The sequence below is a fragment of the Capra hircus genome, chromosome 11 (assembly GCF_001704415.2).
Source record: "Capra hircus breed San Clemente chromosome 11, ASM170441v1, whole genome shotgun sequence".
Taxonomy (NCBI): domain Eukaryota; kingdom Metazoa; phylum Chordata; class Mammalia; order Artiodactyla; family Bovidae; genus Capra; species Capra hircus.
Genome location: NC_030818.1, coordinates 99466191 through 99480091, shown reverse-complemented (window position 1 = coordinate 99480091; position 13901 = coordinate 99466191). Strand labels below are relative to the sequence as shown.

General features: G+C 57.6%; 1 protein-coding gene and 1 long non-coding RNA gene across 2 annotated transcripts; both read right to left on the bottom strand.

The window, feature by feature from the left end:
* On the bottom strand, positions 6389 to 8961 carry LOC102172072 (translation initiation factor IF-2-like). The gene is made up of 3 exons (XM_018054738.1): positions 8950 to 8961; positions 7369 to 8005; positions 6389 to 6961 (listed from the first exon to the last, which is right to left on the bottom strand). Exons 1-3 carry the CDS (start codon positions 8959 to 8961, stop codon positions 6852 to 6854), a joined length of 759 nt encoding a protein of 252 aa, XP_017910227.1. The 3' UTR covers positions 6389 to 6851.
* Positions 9481 to 12207, bottom strand: LOC108637169. Its single transcript, XR_001918867.1, has 3 exons — positions 12088 to 12207; positions 10655 to 10779; positions 9481 to 9857 (listed from the first exon to the last, which is right to left on the bottom strand). It is a non-coding gene; the product is annotated as an uncharacterized LOC108637169 (long non-coding RNA).

The window sequence follows — 13901 nt, the reverse complement described above, 5'->3', positions numbered from 1 at the left end:
GCCAAACCAGGGCTGGCAGACGGAGCTGCGGCTAGCTTGAAGGCTGGTGGGGAGGGAGGAACGCTCCCAACCCAGCGCAGAAGGAGGTGATGGGAGAAGCAGGAAAAGCACCCCTCCCTTCTCCTGGGGTCCCCCGTCACTGGGCCTCTCCACCCCCTGGAGGGCATCTTCTTAACAAATAAGGAAACTGAGGCCCAGGGAAGTTACAGGGTCTTGTCCAGGCCGTGCCTGCTGCTGGAACTGGAGCCAGGTCCACGTGTGTCCCAGACCAGAGCCCCCTCCCCCCACTGCCACCCTCCCTCCACCCCCTCCACCCCACCATCACCACCACCAACCCACCCACCGCCCCCCCACCAACCTCCCCACCCTGGACCTTCTCTCACAACCATTCCTTGTTGGGAAACCAAAACCCAGAGAGGCTCATCACTTTCTCAAGGTCACTTTGTTTTTAAGTGTTGCAGTCAGGATTCAAATTCAGCAGGAAGAGAGGCCAACATGGGATCCTGGGCCTTCCTCTCCCCGGGGGCAAGCAGGGTGGTCTGGAGCCCCTTCCTGCCCTGGGGTCTGTCCTCCAGCACTGGGGTCCCTGAGAGGCAGGGAGAACCCGGCAAGGCGAGGGCGGGAGAGATGTATTGGAAGGTGGCGTTTGGGGAGGCTGTGGAGACTGGCTAGTGACAGGGCTGGAGCAAAGGGTCCTGAGAGCTAGAGTCTCAAGAATTCCCTAGAAGGCGGGGCTGGGCCCACGGGGAGGCTGTGGGCCACGGGGAGGGGGGATGGGAGTGCTGACCCCAGGCAGGGTCAGAGAGGCGGTGGGAGTCTGAGTGTCAGGGTGGAGCCACGGAGACGCAGAACCCAGAACCCGAGAGAGCCTGCCTGCACGGGACTCCAGGGATATGAGCTGTCCCAGGGGCTCTTTCCCTTTCATCTGCAGGCAGTTCGTTGAGTACCTACTGTGCGCCACACTCATGTTGGGCCCTGAGCGCACAGTGGGCACCACACGTGCAGTCCTGCCGTCTGGAGGCTACAGTCTGCTGGGAACATGGACTCAAGTGGACGATTGCGGGACACAGTGACAGATGCTACGTGGGGAGGCCCAGGGCTTTGGGGACACAGGGGAGGAACCTAACCCACTGTTTGGGGCACTGGGAGGACACCTGGGCCTCGTGACGACAGGGAGGTAGAGGCGTGGTCAGACATAGAGGACCAGGGGGAGGGGCAGGGAGGCGACTGCTGTGGGCTTCGCATCAAGGCTGGCGGCACTCTTCTTAGCACGGGCTGGCGGGGGCGGGGGGAGTGGCAGGGGCCCAGGAGGGCTGTTGACAAGGCAGGGGGAAGGCCAGCATTTCCCCAGCCGAGACAGACACACACCCCCACCGCGCGTGGAGCTGCCCACTGCTCATTCCAACTGCTTCTGTCTCTGCCATTTATCCCAGCCCACTGTGTCCTCCCATCCCCTCGTATTCCTGTCTTTTGGGGTCCTGTTGTCATTCCCTCCCAAATATGCCCCAACTGACAGATGGTCTGCAGCTTCCAGGGGCTCCTGCCGAAGGCCATCGAACCCTTCCACGGAGACAATGCATGCTGCCACCTCCAAGCAGCCCCCCAAGCCTCAACCTTCCCCTGTAAACAGCCTCAGGAAAAGGGGTGATGCTGATAATGGTCACTGTGCCATTTGCACTCATCAGAGCCAGCTTCGGATGCTGGGTGGGGTCAGAGCCAGAAGCAGAGACTGGACGCATCAGATGGAGTTCTGGAACCCTCTTCAATAGTGGAACTGTGACCCAAAGAGCCAGGGGCAGCTCATCTGCCGTCTCCCATCATGAGGCCTTGGGGACCCTTAATGACTCACCCGCCAGGGTTTCCTGGGTTTATTGTCTGCACCTGGCAGTTCTGGGGACTGCGGTGACGCCCGCGAGTTCCCAGGGAGCCCCCATCTGGCTCTGGGCTGGCTTCCAGCTCCCCCAGCTGCAGGGCCCAGCAAACCTCGAAGAACCCTCTTCCAGGAACCTGCTGGCCCAGGCAGCTCGGAGCCCCTGGAGCGTGTTCTCCAGGGGACGGTGCCTCCCACAGCCATTCCACAGTGTTAACCAGGGTGACCAGGAATCCACGTGAGTGAAACAGACCTGGGCCCTGCCCTCATGAAGCTCAGAGGCCACTGGGGACCCCAGAGGCATAGTGACAAAGCTGCTGAGCAGGTCCTTGTACAGACACTGATCCAAAGACTGCCATGCGTCGAGCTTCCCGATCCGTGAAGGAGGGTGCCGCTCTCTGAAGCAGGCACGCCCTTAGCTCCGTATGTGTGTGTGTTAGTCGCTCAGTCATGTCCCACTCTTTGCGACCCCATGGACTGTAGCCCACCAGGCTCCTCTGTCCATGGGATTCTCCAGGCAAGAGTACTGGAGTGGGTTGCCATTCTCTTCTCCAGGGGATCTTCCTGAGCCAGCGATCGAATGTGGGTCTCCTGCATTGCAGGTGGATTCTTTACCGTTTGAGCCACCAGGGAAGCGCCCTTAGCTCCATATTAAAGATGAAAAACCAGGGCCCAGGGAGGATAAGCCACTTTCCCAGAGTCGCACAGCTGGGCTCCAGATAAGAGGTCCATGAGAAGTGCTGTGATGAGGGGGGCGCAGGAAGGTTGCAGGAAAGCACGGGGCAGCCGCCGCCTCGAGGTGGAGGCTTCCCCTTCCAGAAAAACTGGCCCCAGCTTTCCTCTGGCCCAAAGGGGAAGGCCCAGGAGGGCAGGGCTGCAGCCAGTGTAAACAGGCGGCCCTATTGATGGTAAACTCGGCCCACACCTCAGTTCTTTGTCCTGCATTCACGCACAGAACACATTTATTGAGTGTCTACTGTGTGCAGGCTCTGGAAACAAGACAGAGGCACTTCCGCCTCAGGGAGTCCACACCTTAGGCAGCAGGCACAGACGGGGGCTGGGCTCGCCGGCGAGTGACTCCTGCACTCAGGACTCTTTCCTGAAAGGGCCCTCAGCTGGGCTCAACGCGAATATCTGGAGGTGCGTAATCAATTTTGAGCAAGGAGCCCTAGGTTTTCATGTTGCCCTGAGCCCTTGCAAACTGTGAGCTAGTCCTGGACACAGACATTAAGGAGGGCTGGCCAGAGGGTCCACAAGCTTTCTTGGAAGAGGCAGTAATAGATCGGCCTGGGTGTGGGCTTTGTCCTGACCCCAAATCCCATCCTGGGCCCCTAGATCCCTCAAGGCAGCTCCCTGGGAGCTGGGTCAGTCAGCATAAGGCAGGAGGTCAGGACCAGCAAAGCTCCCAAGGGACTTTAAAAACACCCCTGCGTGTCTGTATCGACTCAGTGATAATGCATGCCCAGCATCTGTGGGCATAAGCTGGAGCCAAAGAGAAGAAAGCCCCGCCTAGCCATCCCCCACCCAGCGCTGGTCCCTCCCACTGGGTAACACTGTTTCCTGGACACCCTCCAGAGTTATTTGCGCCGTACAAGGAAGTGCGTACATTCGTGTATTTTTGTATTGTGACACTGAATTTTTTTTTTTTTGGTGTGGTGTCGATTTTATTAATATATATGTTCTATATTGCACACGCTTTCTGCTGTTTGTGTTCCCACTTGACAGTCTAACTAGGAACTCAGAAAAAGCTCTTTCAAGGTCATTGAATTGGAGAGATGGAGAAACTGGGACCCAGAGTGTCACAGCAAGCGTGGGGTGTTTTGGTGGCCCAGGCACAGCTCCTGGCCACGGCACCGTGATGCCCACAGTCCCTCCATGTGCTCATATTCGCCCAGGCGTTGGTGACAACCAGCCCCTCTCCTGTCCTAATTTCAAGGACTGCCGTGGAGGGAGCCAAAGCTCTACTCTGTGAAGAGATGCTGTGATGATCCGAATTTCCACATGGGGCTGAGAGGTGCGGCCATCGTCTTGGGGTCACACAGCTGAACAATGGCTGAGACCTGCAAAGCGGCAGTGCCTCCCATGAGCAGGATCACGTTTCCCCAGGTGGCGGGGCGCTGCCCATTGCCATATACTCACAACCGCCCCTATGCCAGATGGGAAGGCCTTGACTTCAGCAGGTGAGAATTGGGCGAGGGACCCTGCCAGTCTGACAAAGCCGCCAGGATGGAGCTGGCGGGAGTCCCAGCAAGGCCTGGAGGACGAGGCTGGGCCAGGTGGCCTGCTGGGGGAGGTGGGGCAGGTGTGGGTGCCTGCCCCCCAGGCCCCAGCTGCATGGAGGCTCCTGGCACGCACCCCTTGGCGGCCTGTCGCCCGAGAGAGCTGGCATCAGCTGGTTGAATGTGCCTGGGGTTGCGATTCAGCATTTGGGTTCAAAGCCTTATTTTTGTGTTTTGTTTATTTGAAGCTTGCCTTTGAAATCTGTTTTCGTGCCTCCCCCATCCCAGAGAAGGAAACCTGTTTGGGGACAAAGCGCAGCAGTTTTCTCAGCCTTTAATATAATTCCTCCTGAGTTGAGGGCTCAGTGTCCCTGGGCACATGTGGCCCCCAAAGTGTGGGTGCCACTGGTGGGTCTGCAGGACAGCTGGACACCCATCTGCCCAGCCAAGCCGCCCCAGGCAACAGGCAGCCCCAGAAGTTGGGGGCCCTCCAAGCACTGGGGTGTTGTTGACGCTGGCGAAAGGAGGCGCCACTTTGTGGGGGTGCTCATGAGACCTTCTGACGAAAGCTAAGGACGTTATCTGTCCAAAAAAATATACCCCCACACAAAGCTCTGCACTCATTTCCGGGAGCTTCCAGGATCTTCTTTGGCCCATCTGCGGACCCCTCCCTCCAGTTTCGAGCCTGTTCCTAGAGGAATCTCACCATCAGCCTTTTCGGAATAGGAAGGAACAACAATCAGTAGTAGCTAAAATTGAGCAGTTGCCATTTCGGGGGTTGTACCTCGGGGTTCCGCCGATGAACTCACATATGCCCCAGGATTGAAGGTCATTCACCAAAGGTCTGACAGCTCAGCCCAGATCTAAGCCTCGCCAGTCCAGCCAGTCTGTCCTCTCAGCCTAACATGTACACATGCACGAGCGTGCACACACAAATGCACGGTACCTGGCCCCTCGGGACACCTGTGGATTAGGCGAGCCGAGTGGAGAGCCCCAGGTTGCACCCGGGCTTGGGGGTCTGACCAGGGTCGGTGGCCGGGGGCCAGTCCTTGTGAAGATCAGAGGAGATCCACCTGGAGATTTCTCTGGCTCGAGGCCAGCATGGGGGGTGCTCCACCATCCAGGAAGCTGATAGTATTGTGAGGGAAGGGACCAAAGTGGGAGTCCCCCAGTGCAGACACCCCTGAGGGCCGCCATCCCAGCACAGGCAGGCGCCTCCCTTTCCTATCCCTCTTCTCTCCTTCCCTTCCATCCTCCCGGCATCCCTTCTCTCTGCTCTTCTCCTTCCCTCCCGCTTCTCCTCCCACCCACCCCCACACCTCCCGCAAACAAGACAAACACTAGACCGTGTACAGCTCTGCTCTGGACACAGCCCATTTTTGAGAAGCCTGGACCCTGTCTGCAGGAGCCACGCAGTCTGCAAGCTGGCTGAGCCCACAGACCAGGTCAGACGGCCCACTCTCCATCCCGGGCCTCTAGCTGCCCCACCCTCCTTGCCCCCAGGGCAGGCAGGACAGGCCTGGGGTCTCCTGGGCCTTCTAGGCTGGGATTTCCAGCGACTGTGGAGTTAAGACCCTAATACTATTTCCCAACAGCTTGTGGTGGTTTAATAGAATTGAGGGTAAATCTAACTTGCAAATTTTCCCTTTTGATCTCCCTTCTTTTTTCTCTTAGTGGCTCAACAGAACTGGGTTTAGAACAGGGCTGGAGACAGCTCCCTTCTCAGTCCTGCTCCCAGCCAGCATTCTCTCGAGGAGGTCTGAAGTCCTGCGGTGCCACGGAGGTGGCTGTCAGCCTCCTCTCCCCCGTCCCACGTGGCACTGAGCTGGCCCAGGCAGGCTTCCCTAAGCTCCAACCAAGGTCCTGCCCTTCAGCCTCCCAGCTGGCTTCTCCCCTTCTCTGCAGCAAGCAGGCTTTCTTCATGCCCTCAGGGCCTTTGCACTTGCTTTCCCCTCTGCCTGAAATGCTATTCCCACTAGCTTCACTGACTCCTACTTAACATCAGGTCTCAGCGTGGAAGTCTCCTCCTCAGGGAAGCCCTCCTGGATTAGCCCGGAACCACAGTAACATTGCTGGGACACAGAGGACCACTCTCAGCAGACCCCGAGCTCTAGGAGCCCAGGGACTGAACAGGTTCCTGCCCAGACCCTGCCCCTCAGGAGCCCCCCAAGGGGCTCCCTGCGATGTCCTGCACCTCAGTTTCCCTGCCTATAAGATGAGGGGGTGGGTCACACTCCTGCACTTGCCGTGTGATGATTCTCTGCGGCTCCCTGTGGGTTTCTGGCAAGGATCACACTCATTTCACGGTATTTGACTTCCTTGATTATCTGATTTTCCAGGGAGGAATTTTAAATCTCCGGGCTGGGGTGGCATCTGCCTGATCCCCGGGCACCCATCCCATCCCACCAGCCGGAGTACACCTGACATCCTGGGGAGGCCCATGAAAACTGCCCTCTTGGCAGACGAGGTCCCGTACTGAGAAACCCTGCCAGGCTCTGTGACTGTGTCGTTTGGCCCGTGGGGTCAGGGAAGAGGGTGGTGGCAGCCCCACGCCCTGGGGCCCAAGCTATCAAGGCAGGCACCGTGGCTCAGGAGCCAGACAGGCTGGGTTCAAAGTGTGACTCGGTCAGTTTTCGTGAGACTAAGGCCCACCTTTCACTTCTCTATGCCTCAGTCCCTCACTATATAATGGGCATAAAAACAGAACTTCCCAGCTGGGGTTCTTGGGTTGACCGAGATGGTTCCCTGCCTGGGCTCTGGGGTTAAAGGGCTCTTCTCTTCTCCTCCCAGAGGCAGCAGCTAAGCTTCAAGTCTCTGGAGAAAAACAACAACAAACAGGACTTCCCCGGTGAGCCAGCGGTTGCGAGTCCACCTGCAGAGGAGGAGACACGGGGTCAGTCCCTGGTCGGGGAAGATTCCACATGCTGTTGGTGGCTAGGCCCTCCTCCACGGCTGCTGAGCCCCAGCTCTGGAGCCGGAGCTCTGCAGCAAGAGAGGCCGCGGCCTTGAGAGGCCCATGAACCAAGCTGGAGAAGGGGCCCCAGCCTGCCACAACCCAAGAAAGCCGGCACAGCCACGACCCAGTGCAGCCAAAAAACGGCATAAAGTCTCTGCTACTTAGCTGGCTGTGTGAGCTCCTAGTGCCAAGGCTTTCCCATCTGTAAAGTGGGGGTGCTGGGTACAGCCGTCTCTTAGGGTGGCTGCACGCCAGGGTAAGCCCCAGCTTCCTGCTCTGGATCTCAGTAAACCAAACTCTAGGGAATCTTCCCAGAATCTTACCAAGTGCAAGGGCTTCCTGGGCAGGGAGGAGGGCTGCTGCGGAAGCCGAGGCACAGAGGAGGGCAGCGACAGGCCCGAGGTCACGCAGTCCGGCCAGGATGGAGGCTCTATGTCCGCCGGGCCCCAAGGCGCAGCCTCCCGGGCACCCCGCCCCCCCGTAGCCCCTGCCTTCCCCGGGCCGCCAGGCCCTGTAGGGACACGCCCCGCAGGGGCTGCAGGGCCTCCCGGAGGTCTGCGCCCGCCCGAGCCGCGGGATGAAAGGGGAATCCGCCCAAACCTGCCTCCCTCCTGGCTCGCCCGCCCCTCCCGCAACCCGATCAGGCCCGGGCGGCCGGCTTTGATGTCGGCGGAGGAGCTGCGGCCCCTCTGCCTGGGCGGCTTGGAGCCTCAGGGAGGCCGACTTGAAAGGGCGGCCGCGGGTGCAGCCTTCCTGGGATCGCCCGGCGGAGGGGAGGAGGCGGGGGAGGGGGTGCGGAGGGCCCAAGCCCCGCCCAGGGGAGCGAGGAAGCGGCTTGTCGTTGGCATTCAGGGCCCTGCAGGCGGGTGTCCAGCCTGCACCACCGGTTGCGACGCCCCCACTCAGCGGCCCCGGGCCGGACAGCGACTCTGGCTCCCAGGTGTCGCCGGATCTCAGGCCCTAGTAGATGCTGTTCCTCCTGCCTCAGACGCCCTTCCCCAGCTTTTCCTCCCAGGCCTCAGTGTCAGGCCTTGGGTTGGCGCTTTATCTCTTCTTCTGGACCTTCCCAGAACCGCTCCGCAGCCCTGCCTGGTGCCTTCCTCCTGGTCTGCTGCCGCCGCGCCCCACCCCACCCATACCCCACCCAGGGCAGCACATGCTCTGGTAAGCCCCCACCCTAGGCCTCTGGCTGTGAGCTTCAGGACCAGCATCCTTTCATTCCCCCCGCCCACCACCACCACCGCATTGGCACCCCCCTCGCTCCCCTCACCCTGCCTGATCAGCTGTGGAAACGTGCTTGGGAAACAGGGAGAAGGACTCTTTCAATAACAGCAGCCATAATAATAAGGCTAGGGGCAGCCAGTCTGGTGCGAGGGTGGAGGGTGGGGCGCCCAGAGATTCCAGACTCCTTGAGCACACACCCCAGGTTCCTGATACACCTTGTCCTCCGTTACAAAGCTGGTTGGCATTTCTCCCCAGCTCCAGGCCGGGCTTTGCCCTCACTCACTACACAGGAGCTCAGCCACTTCTGTTCAGTCGCTCAGTCATATCCGACTCTTTGCGACCCCATGGACTGCAGCACGCCAGGCCTCCCTGTCCTTCACCGTCTCCTCCAGTTTACTCAAACTCGTGTTACTGAGTTGGTAGATGCCATCCACCCATCTCATCCTCTGTCACCCCCTTCTCCTCCTGCCCTCAGTCTTTCCCAGCTTCAGGGTCTTTTCAAATGAACTGGCACTTCCCATCAGGTGGCCAAAGTATTGGAGCTTCAGCTTCAGCATCAGTCCTTCCAATGACTATTCAGGGTTGATTTCCTTTAGCACTGACTGGTTCGATCTCCTTGCTGTCCGAGGCACTATCAACCACTGACAGCGCCCAAAAGCCCCAGCCTCCTGACTCCCTACCCAGAGTCCCATGATGTTCTGCAGCTGCCTCCCAGACCCGAGGCCTCTGCCCACGCAGATGACTCCCTCAGCCTCTCCCAGCCTCCCAGAGAGGCAGGCTGGGGACAGAGTTTCAGTTCCAAGTTGCAGATGGGGACACGGAGGCCCACTGAGGGGTCTGGGTCCCAGAGCTGGGGGGATGGAGCTGGCAGTGCTAGGCCTCAGGGAAGAGAGGGAGCCCCTCGCTCAGGCTAGATTCAAACGTAGGACTCCATTCAACCGAGGCCACCGAGGCCACCGGGGAGCCTGAGAGGGTCCAGGCACCATCCTTTTTTTTTTTTTTGTAGGGGGATGGATTCTCACATACTAAACACAGGAACAAATTGGCCACAAGCCTCAAGAGAGGCTTCAGTGTTAGGTCTCAGGAGCTGATGTTTAGATGCAGGCACAGCACCATGGAACTGGCTGAACGTGCACACAGATCCCAGGGCGGCTCGGAAAGGGCCCTCCAGGGCTTCCCCAGGAAGGGGAGAAGGAGGGTTGGTTGGGGGGGCTGTAGGCGTGGATGTGCGGCCTGGGTGGGCCACAGCAGTTGTGAGCTTCAGCCTTCGCTCTCCTCCAGCTCCAGCTTTCTGCCTCCCCAGGGGATGGGGTCTTCTGCCTGCAGCTCCCTCTCACCCCTCTGGCTGCTCCCACCCCCACCCCAGGGTCCTCTCGCTGCTGGGTTAGGCTGACAGAGGAAAGAAGGGAGAGAGAATAGAATAGCTCAGCCCCAGGGCAGGAGACCCACTGCTGCCTGGGCCAAGCCTCTCAGCCAGTTTTCTTACCTTTCCTAGAGGTTTGGACTAATTCTCCTTCTTCCTTCCCTTAACAAATGTCTGCTGGGCACTTACTCTGTGCCAGCCCTGTGTTGAGTGCTGTGGATGCCTCTGTGGACAGGATAGAGTCATCATTTAGTTGGTGGTGGGGAGCAGACATGAACAGATAGACCCATAAAGACAGGCTATGATGGAACTGCAGACAGTTCTGAGAAAGGGCTCTGAGACAGATATCAGGGAAGGCTTCCTGGAGGAAGTGGCATGGGTGAATTGAAAGCAAAGGCCGGGGCAGTGGAGAGTGAGTGGTGGGAAGGGCAGAGGATGAAATAGGTGGGCTGGATTGTGTGAGTGGCAGAGAGGGGAAAGACTCACTAGAGGAGGGAAAGACAGAGGCTGGGGGCACCAAGGAGTCTGGGCAGGGCCCTGGCTGAGTAGGGCCTTGCCACACCTGGGAACCCAGAGGATCCAGCCCCCAAAAAGGACTGGAGATCCCTCAGTGTGGGTTCCCCAGTTGGGCTGGCCCAGGACCTGAGCCGTGGCCTCCGGGTCGGAGCCTGGCCTGAGGCAGGGGGACTCAGTAAGGCCAGTTCTTGGGCAGGACAGGAGGGGTTGCCCCTGGGAAGAGAAGAAGGGCCAGGGACAGCTGTGATGGAGGGTTCCAGAGAACCAAGGGGGAGGGAGGGAGGCGACATGACGGCAACCTCCAGCCTCCTTCAAAAACTGGGACTGCATCCGTGTGAAAAGATCTTCCCAGGGCAGTGCATTAGCTGGGATGGCCCGACCCAAACTTCTGGCTCCTGGGATTGGTGGGGCGGGGGGAATCCTGATCCTGGGGAAGCAGGCAGGGGAGCCTGGGGGTGGGGTAGGCTCTTGCCTGGCCCTGCAGGAACCCAGGGATGTTGGCTCACCATCATTTCTCCAGCATCTCCCTTGGGTGGTGGCTGCTTCTCCACAGAGTATCTCTGCCAAGGAGCTCTTCCTGGGGACATTTTCCTACTCAGTCCATCTGAGTTTGGCGCAGAGAGAGGAGGCCCTGGAAAGGTCCAGCCTCAGCCTTGAGGTTCCATCCCTCAAGGAGAGAGGCCCAGAGAACCAGACAGACTCGTTCGGCGCCACCCCCACTCTAACCCCCCCCTCCCCCTGCCGCCCCCGGCCGACACCCAACCCCACCTAGACATCAGCCACCCACCCGCTGGGTCCCTACAATCCTCCTGCCTCCCCGCCACCCCCCTGCAGAATTCCTGGCTGCACTCCTGGCCCTGCTTCTTCAAGAATTCAAGGTCTCAATCCTTTTCCCTTGTGGCAGGGGAGAAGGGGCAGGGGCGGATGGTGACTTTTTCAGTGGGTGACAACTCCACACCCTGACTTGTTTGTAAGTGTAGAACAAAATACATAGGATTACACTGGAAGCCAATTAATTTGAAATGCAGATATCAAGATATGTTTTAAAACCATATTTGTGATGAAACAATAAATATGCTACTTTATTAACCATTAACGAGATCTAGCAGCAGATATAAAATGGAGAAGAAGGGATGAGTGAGATTTTGAGAAATCTGCATCAACTTTGATGTGGTCTGAAGATATCAATGATTCCTACTGGAAACAAAGCCGCAGGTACTGCTGAATACAGGGCCTGTTGGGTAAGTTCCTCACTGAAGGAAATGCTAGCTTGTATAGGTAAAGGGCAGTGAAAATGAAGATGTAATTTTTTTCCCCACCCAAGTTCATGATGGCCACCCTGAATTCTATCCACGCTGCACCCCAGCTTAAGGTTTCTTATTGTGCTCCAGTTGAAGGAGGCAGGAGAAGGGGATGACAGACGATGAGATGGTTGGATGGCTTCACCGACTGGATGGACATGAGTTTGAGCAAGCTCTGGGAGTTGGTGATGGACAGGGAAGCCTGGGATACTGCAGTCCATCGGGTTGCAAAGGGTCAGATAGGACTGATTGACTGAACTGAACTGAACTCTGCTCCAATAATTGGGGTATGGACAGTATACCACCAAACATGGAGTTCTGGGAGGGGCCAAGTAGCTAAGGGGAGGAGTCCTAGACTCCAGGGAGATTCACCTGACCCCAGTAACCAATGAAATGTGGAAACAGGGGGAGAGGGAGGAGCCAGCTTACTTCCTGATTTCTCCATCCTCGGATCCTGGGTACTAGGGTTCCTGATAGAAGAGGGTGGTCAGGAAGAGGAGAGAGTGAGCAGGTCAGCTGGAAGTGGATCCAGCGGGAAAGAGAGAGTGTGTGTTGTCAGCTCTTGCTTGGTTATGCTGTGGTAACAAACAGCTTCCATTTCTCTAGGGTCTCATAACCACAGAGATTTTCTTGCTCACCTGCAGCTCCAGTGTGTATCACCTTCTCCAGGATCCAGGTGGAGACATTGCTGTTTTCACAGTAAACCGGGGCCCCTCAAAGGTCCATGTCTGGCTGGTTTGCAAGTCTGAGCTGTTCTTTTTTTTTTTGCTGCACTGCAAGATATGCGGGATCTTATTTCCCCCACCAGGGATGGAACTCGCTCCCCTTGCAGTGGGAGTATGCAGTCTTAACCACTGGACCACCAGGAAAGTACCTGAACCGTTCTTAATACTCAGTACTCACTCAAGCAGTTGCCCTGAATCCTTACACAACCCAGGAGGAGGGCTCCAAGATGAGTTCCATCTTCCCAGTGGACCCCTGGGGCTCAGAGAGGGAGCAAGACTCCCCATGGGTGGCCCAGCAGGGATATAGCAGAGTAAGGACTCCTTGCTCCAAGTTCCCTGGAATGTTCTTGGTTCCAGGTCTTGAAGCCCCTCCCCGCTCTTCACCTCCTGGAGCCTGGTGAGGCCTAGCTAATTGGCTGCTGGCACTGTTCCCCAAAGCAGGAGATACCAGTCAGGCCCAGGGGAATTCATACAGGACTTGTGGGTCCTCACCAACTCAAACTGCAACTCCTCCTTAGCCAGCTGTCTCTGGCAAGGGAGAGATGGGGCTCTGGTTTGAAGCCAGAGATTCTGAGACCTCAGGAGCACCTTGACTCCTTCCCAAGAAGCCTGGATGGGGCTCCCTGTCTTCTAGGCAGTGGTGAGAAGACTCATACCTATGCTGGGTCTTGTGTGGGGGCTGGGGGAGGAAGGATGTGGGAGAAGCCCTGCTGAGCCCCCACCAAAGGTTTATAGTCAGGCTGGGAGAGGTGGGCCCGTCATCATCACAAGCGAGGCGAGAAAGGCACAATCGGGAAGATACTGGAAGGTGCTGTGCTGCTGGCTTTTTAAAATTTTATTTTATTTATTTGGCTGCACTGGGTCTTGGTTGCAGCACGTGGGATCTTCAGTCTTCTATGCGGCATGTGAGGTCTTTAGTTGTGGCATTCAGGATCTAGTTCCCTGACCAGAGATCAAACCCAAAGCCCCTGCATTGGGAGCTGGGCGTCTTAGTCTCTGGACCATCAGGGAGTCCCTGTGCTGCTGGTTTTGAAGGAGAAGGATGAGGCCACAAGCCAACAAATGTGGGCTGCCTCTAGAAGCTGAAAAAAGCAAGGAAACAGATTCTTCCTAGACCCACAAAAGGAACAGGTTTCTGACCCCAGACTGAATGAAAATGAATTTGTGTTAAGCCACTTGCCCCTTCCCAGGTGGTGCTAGTGTAAAAGCACCTGCCTGCCGATGCAGGAGATGTAAGAAACGCAGGTTCGATCCCTGGCTTGGGAAGATTCCCTGGAGGAGGGCAACTCACTCCAATATTCTTGCCTGGAGAATCCCATGGACAGAAGAGCCTGGCGGGCTACAGTCCATGAGGGTCACAACGAGTTGGACACGACTGAAGCGACTTGGCACACACACTAAATCTGTGGTTATTTGCAGTGGTAGCTACAGGAAGGAGAAGGCGATGGCACCCCACTCCAGTATTCTTGCCTGGAAAATCCCATGGATGGAGGAGCCTGGTGGGCTGCAGTCCATGGGGTCGCGAAGAGTTGGACATGACTGATGACTTAGCACACACACTAAATCTGTGGTTATTTGTGGCGGTAGCTACAGGAAGCCCAAACTGTGGGGTTGCACCAGCTCTTCTCCCAGGTCTTAGCAAGCCCTGCTGTTCCAGAAAGACAAGAAGTAATACGCATGACCCTGCTTTACAAAGAGGCAGGGGTGGGAGCTTCATGAGGTCGCAG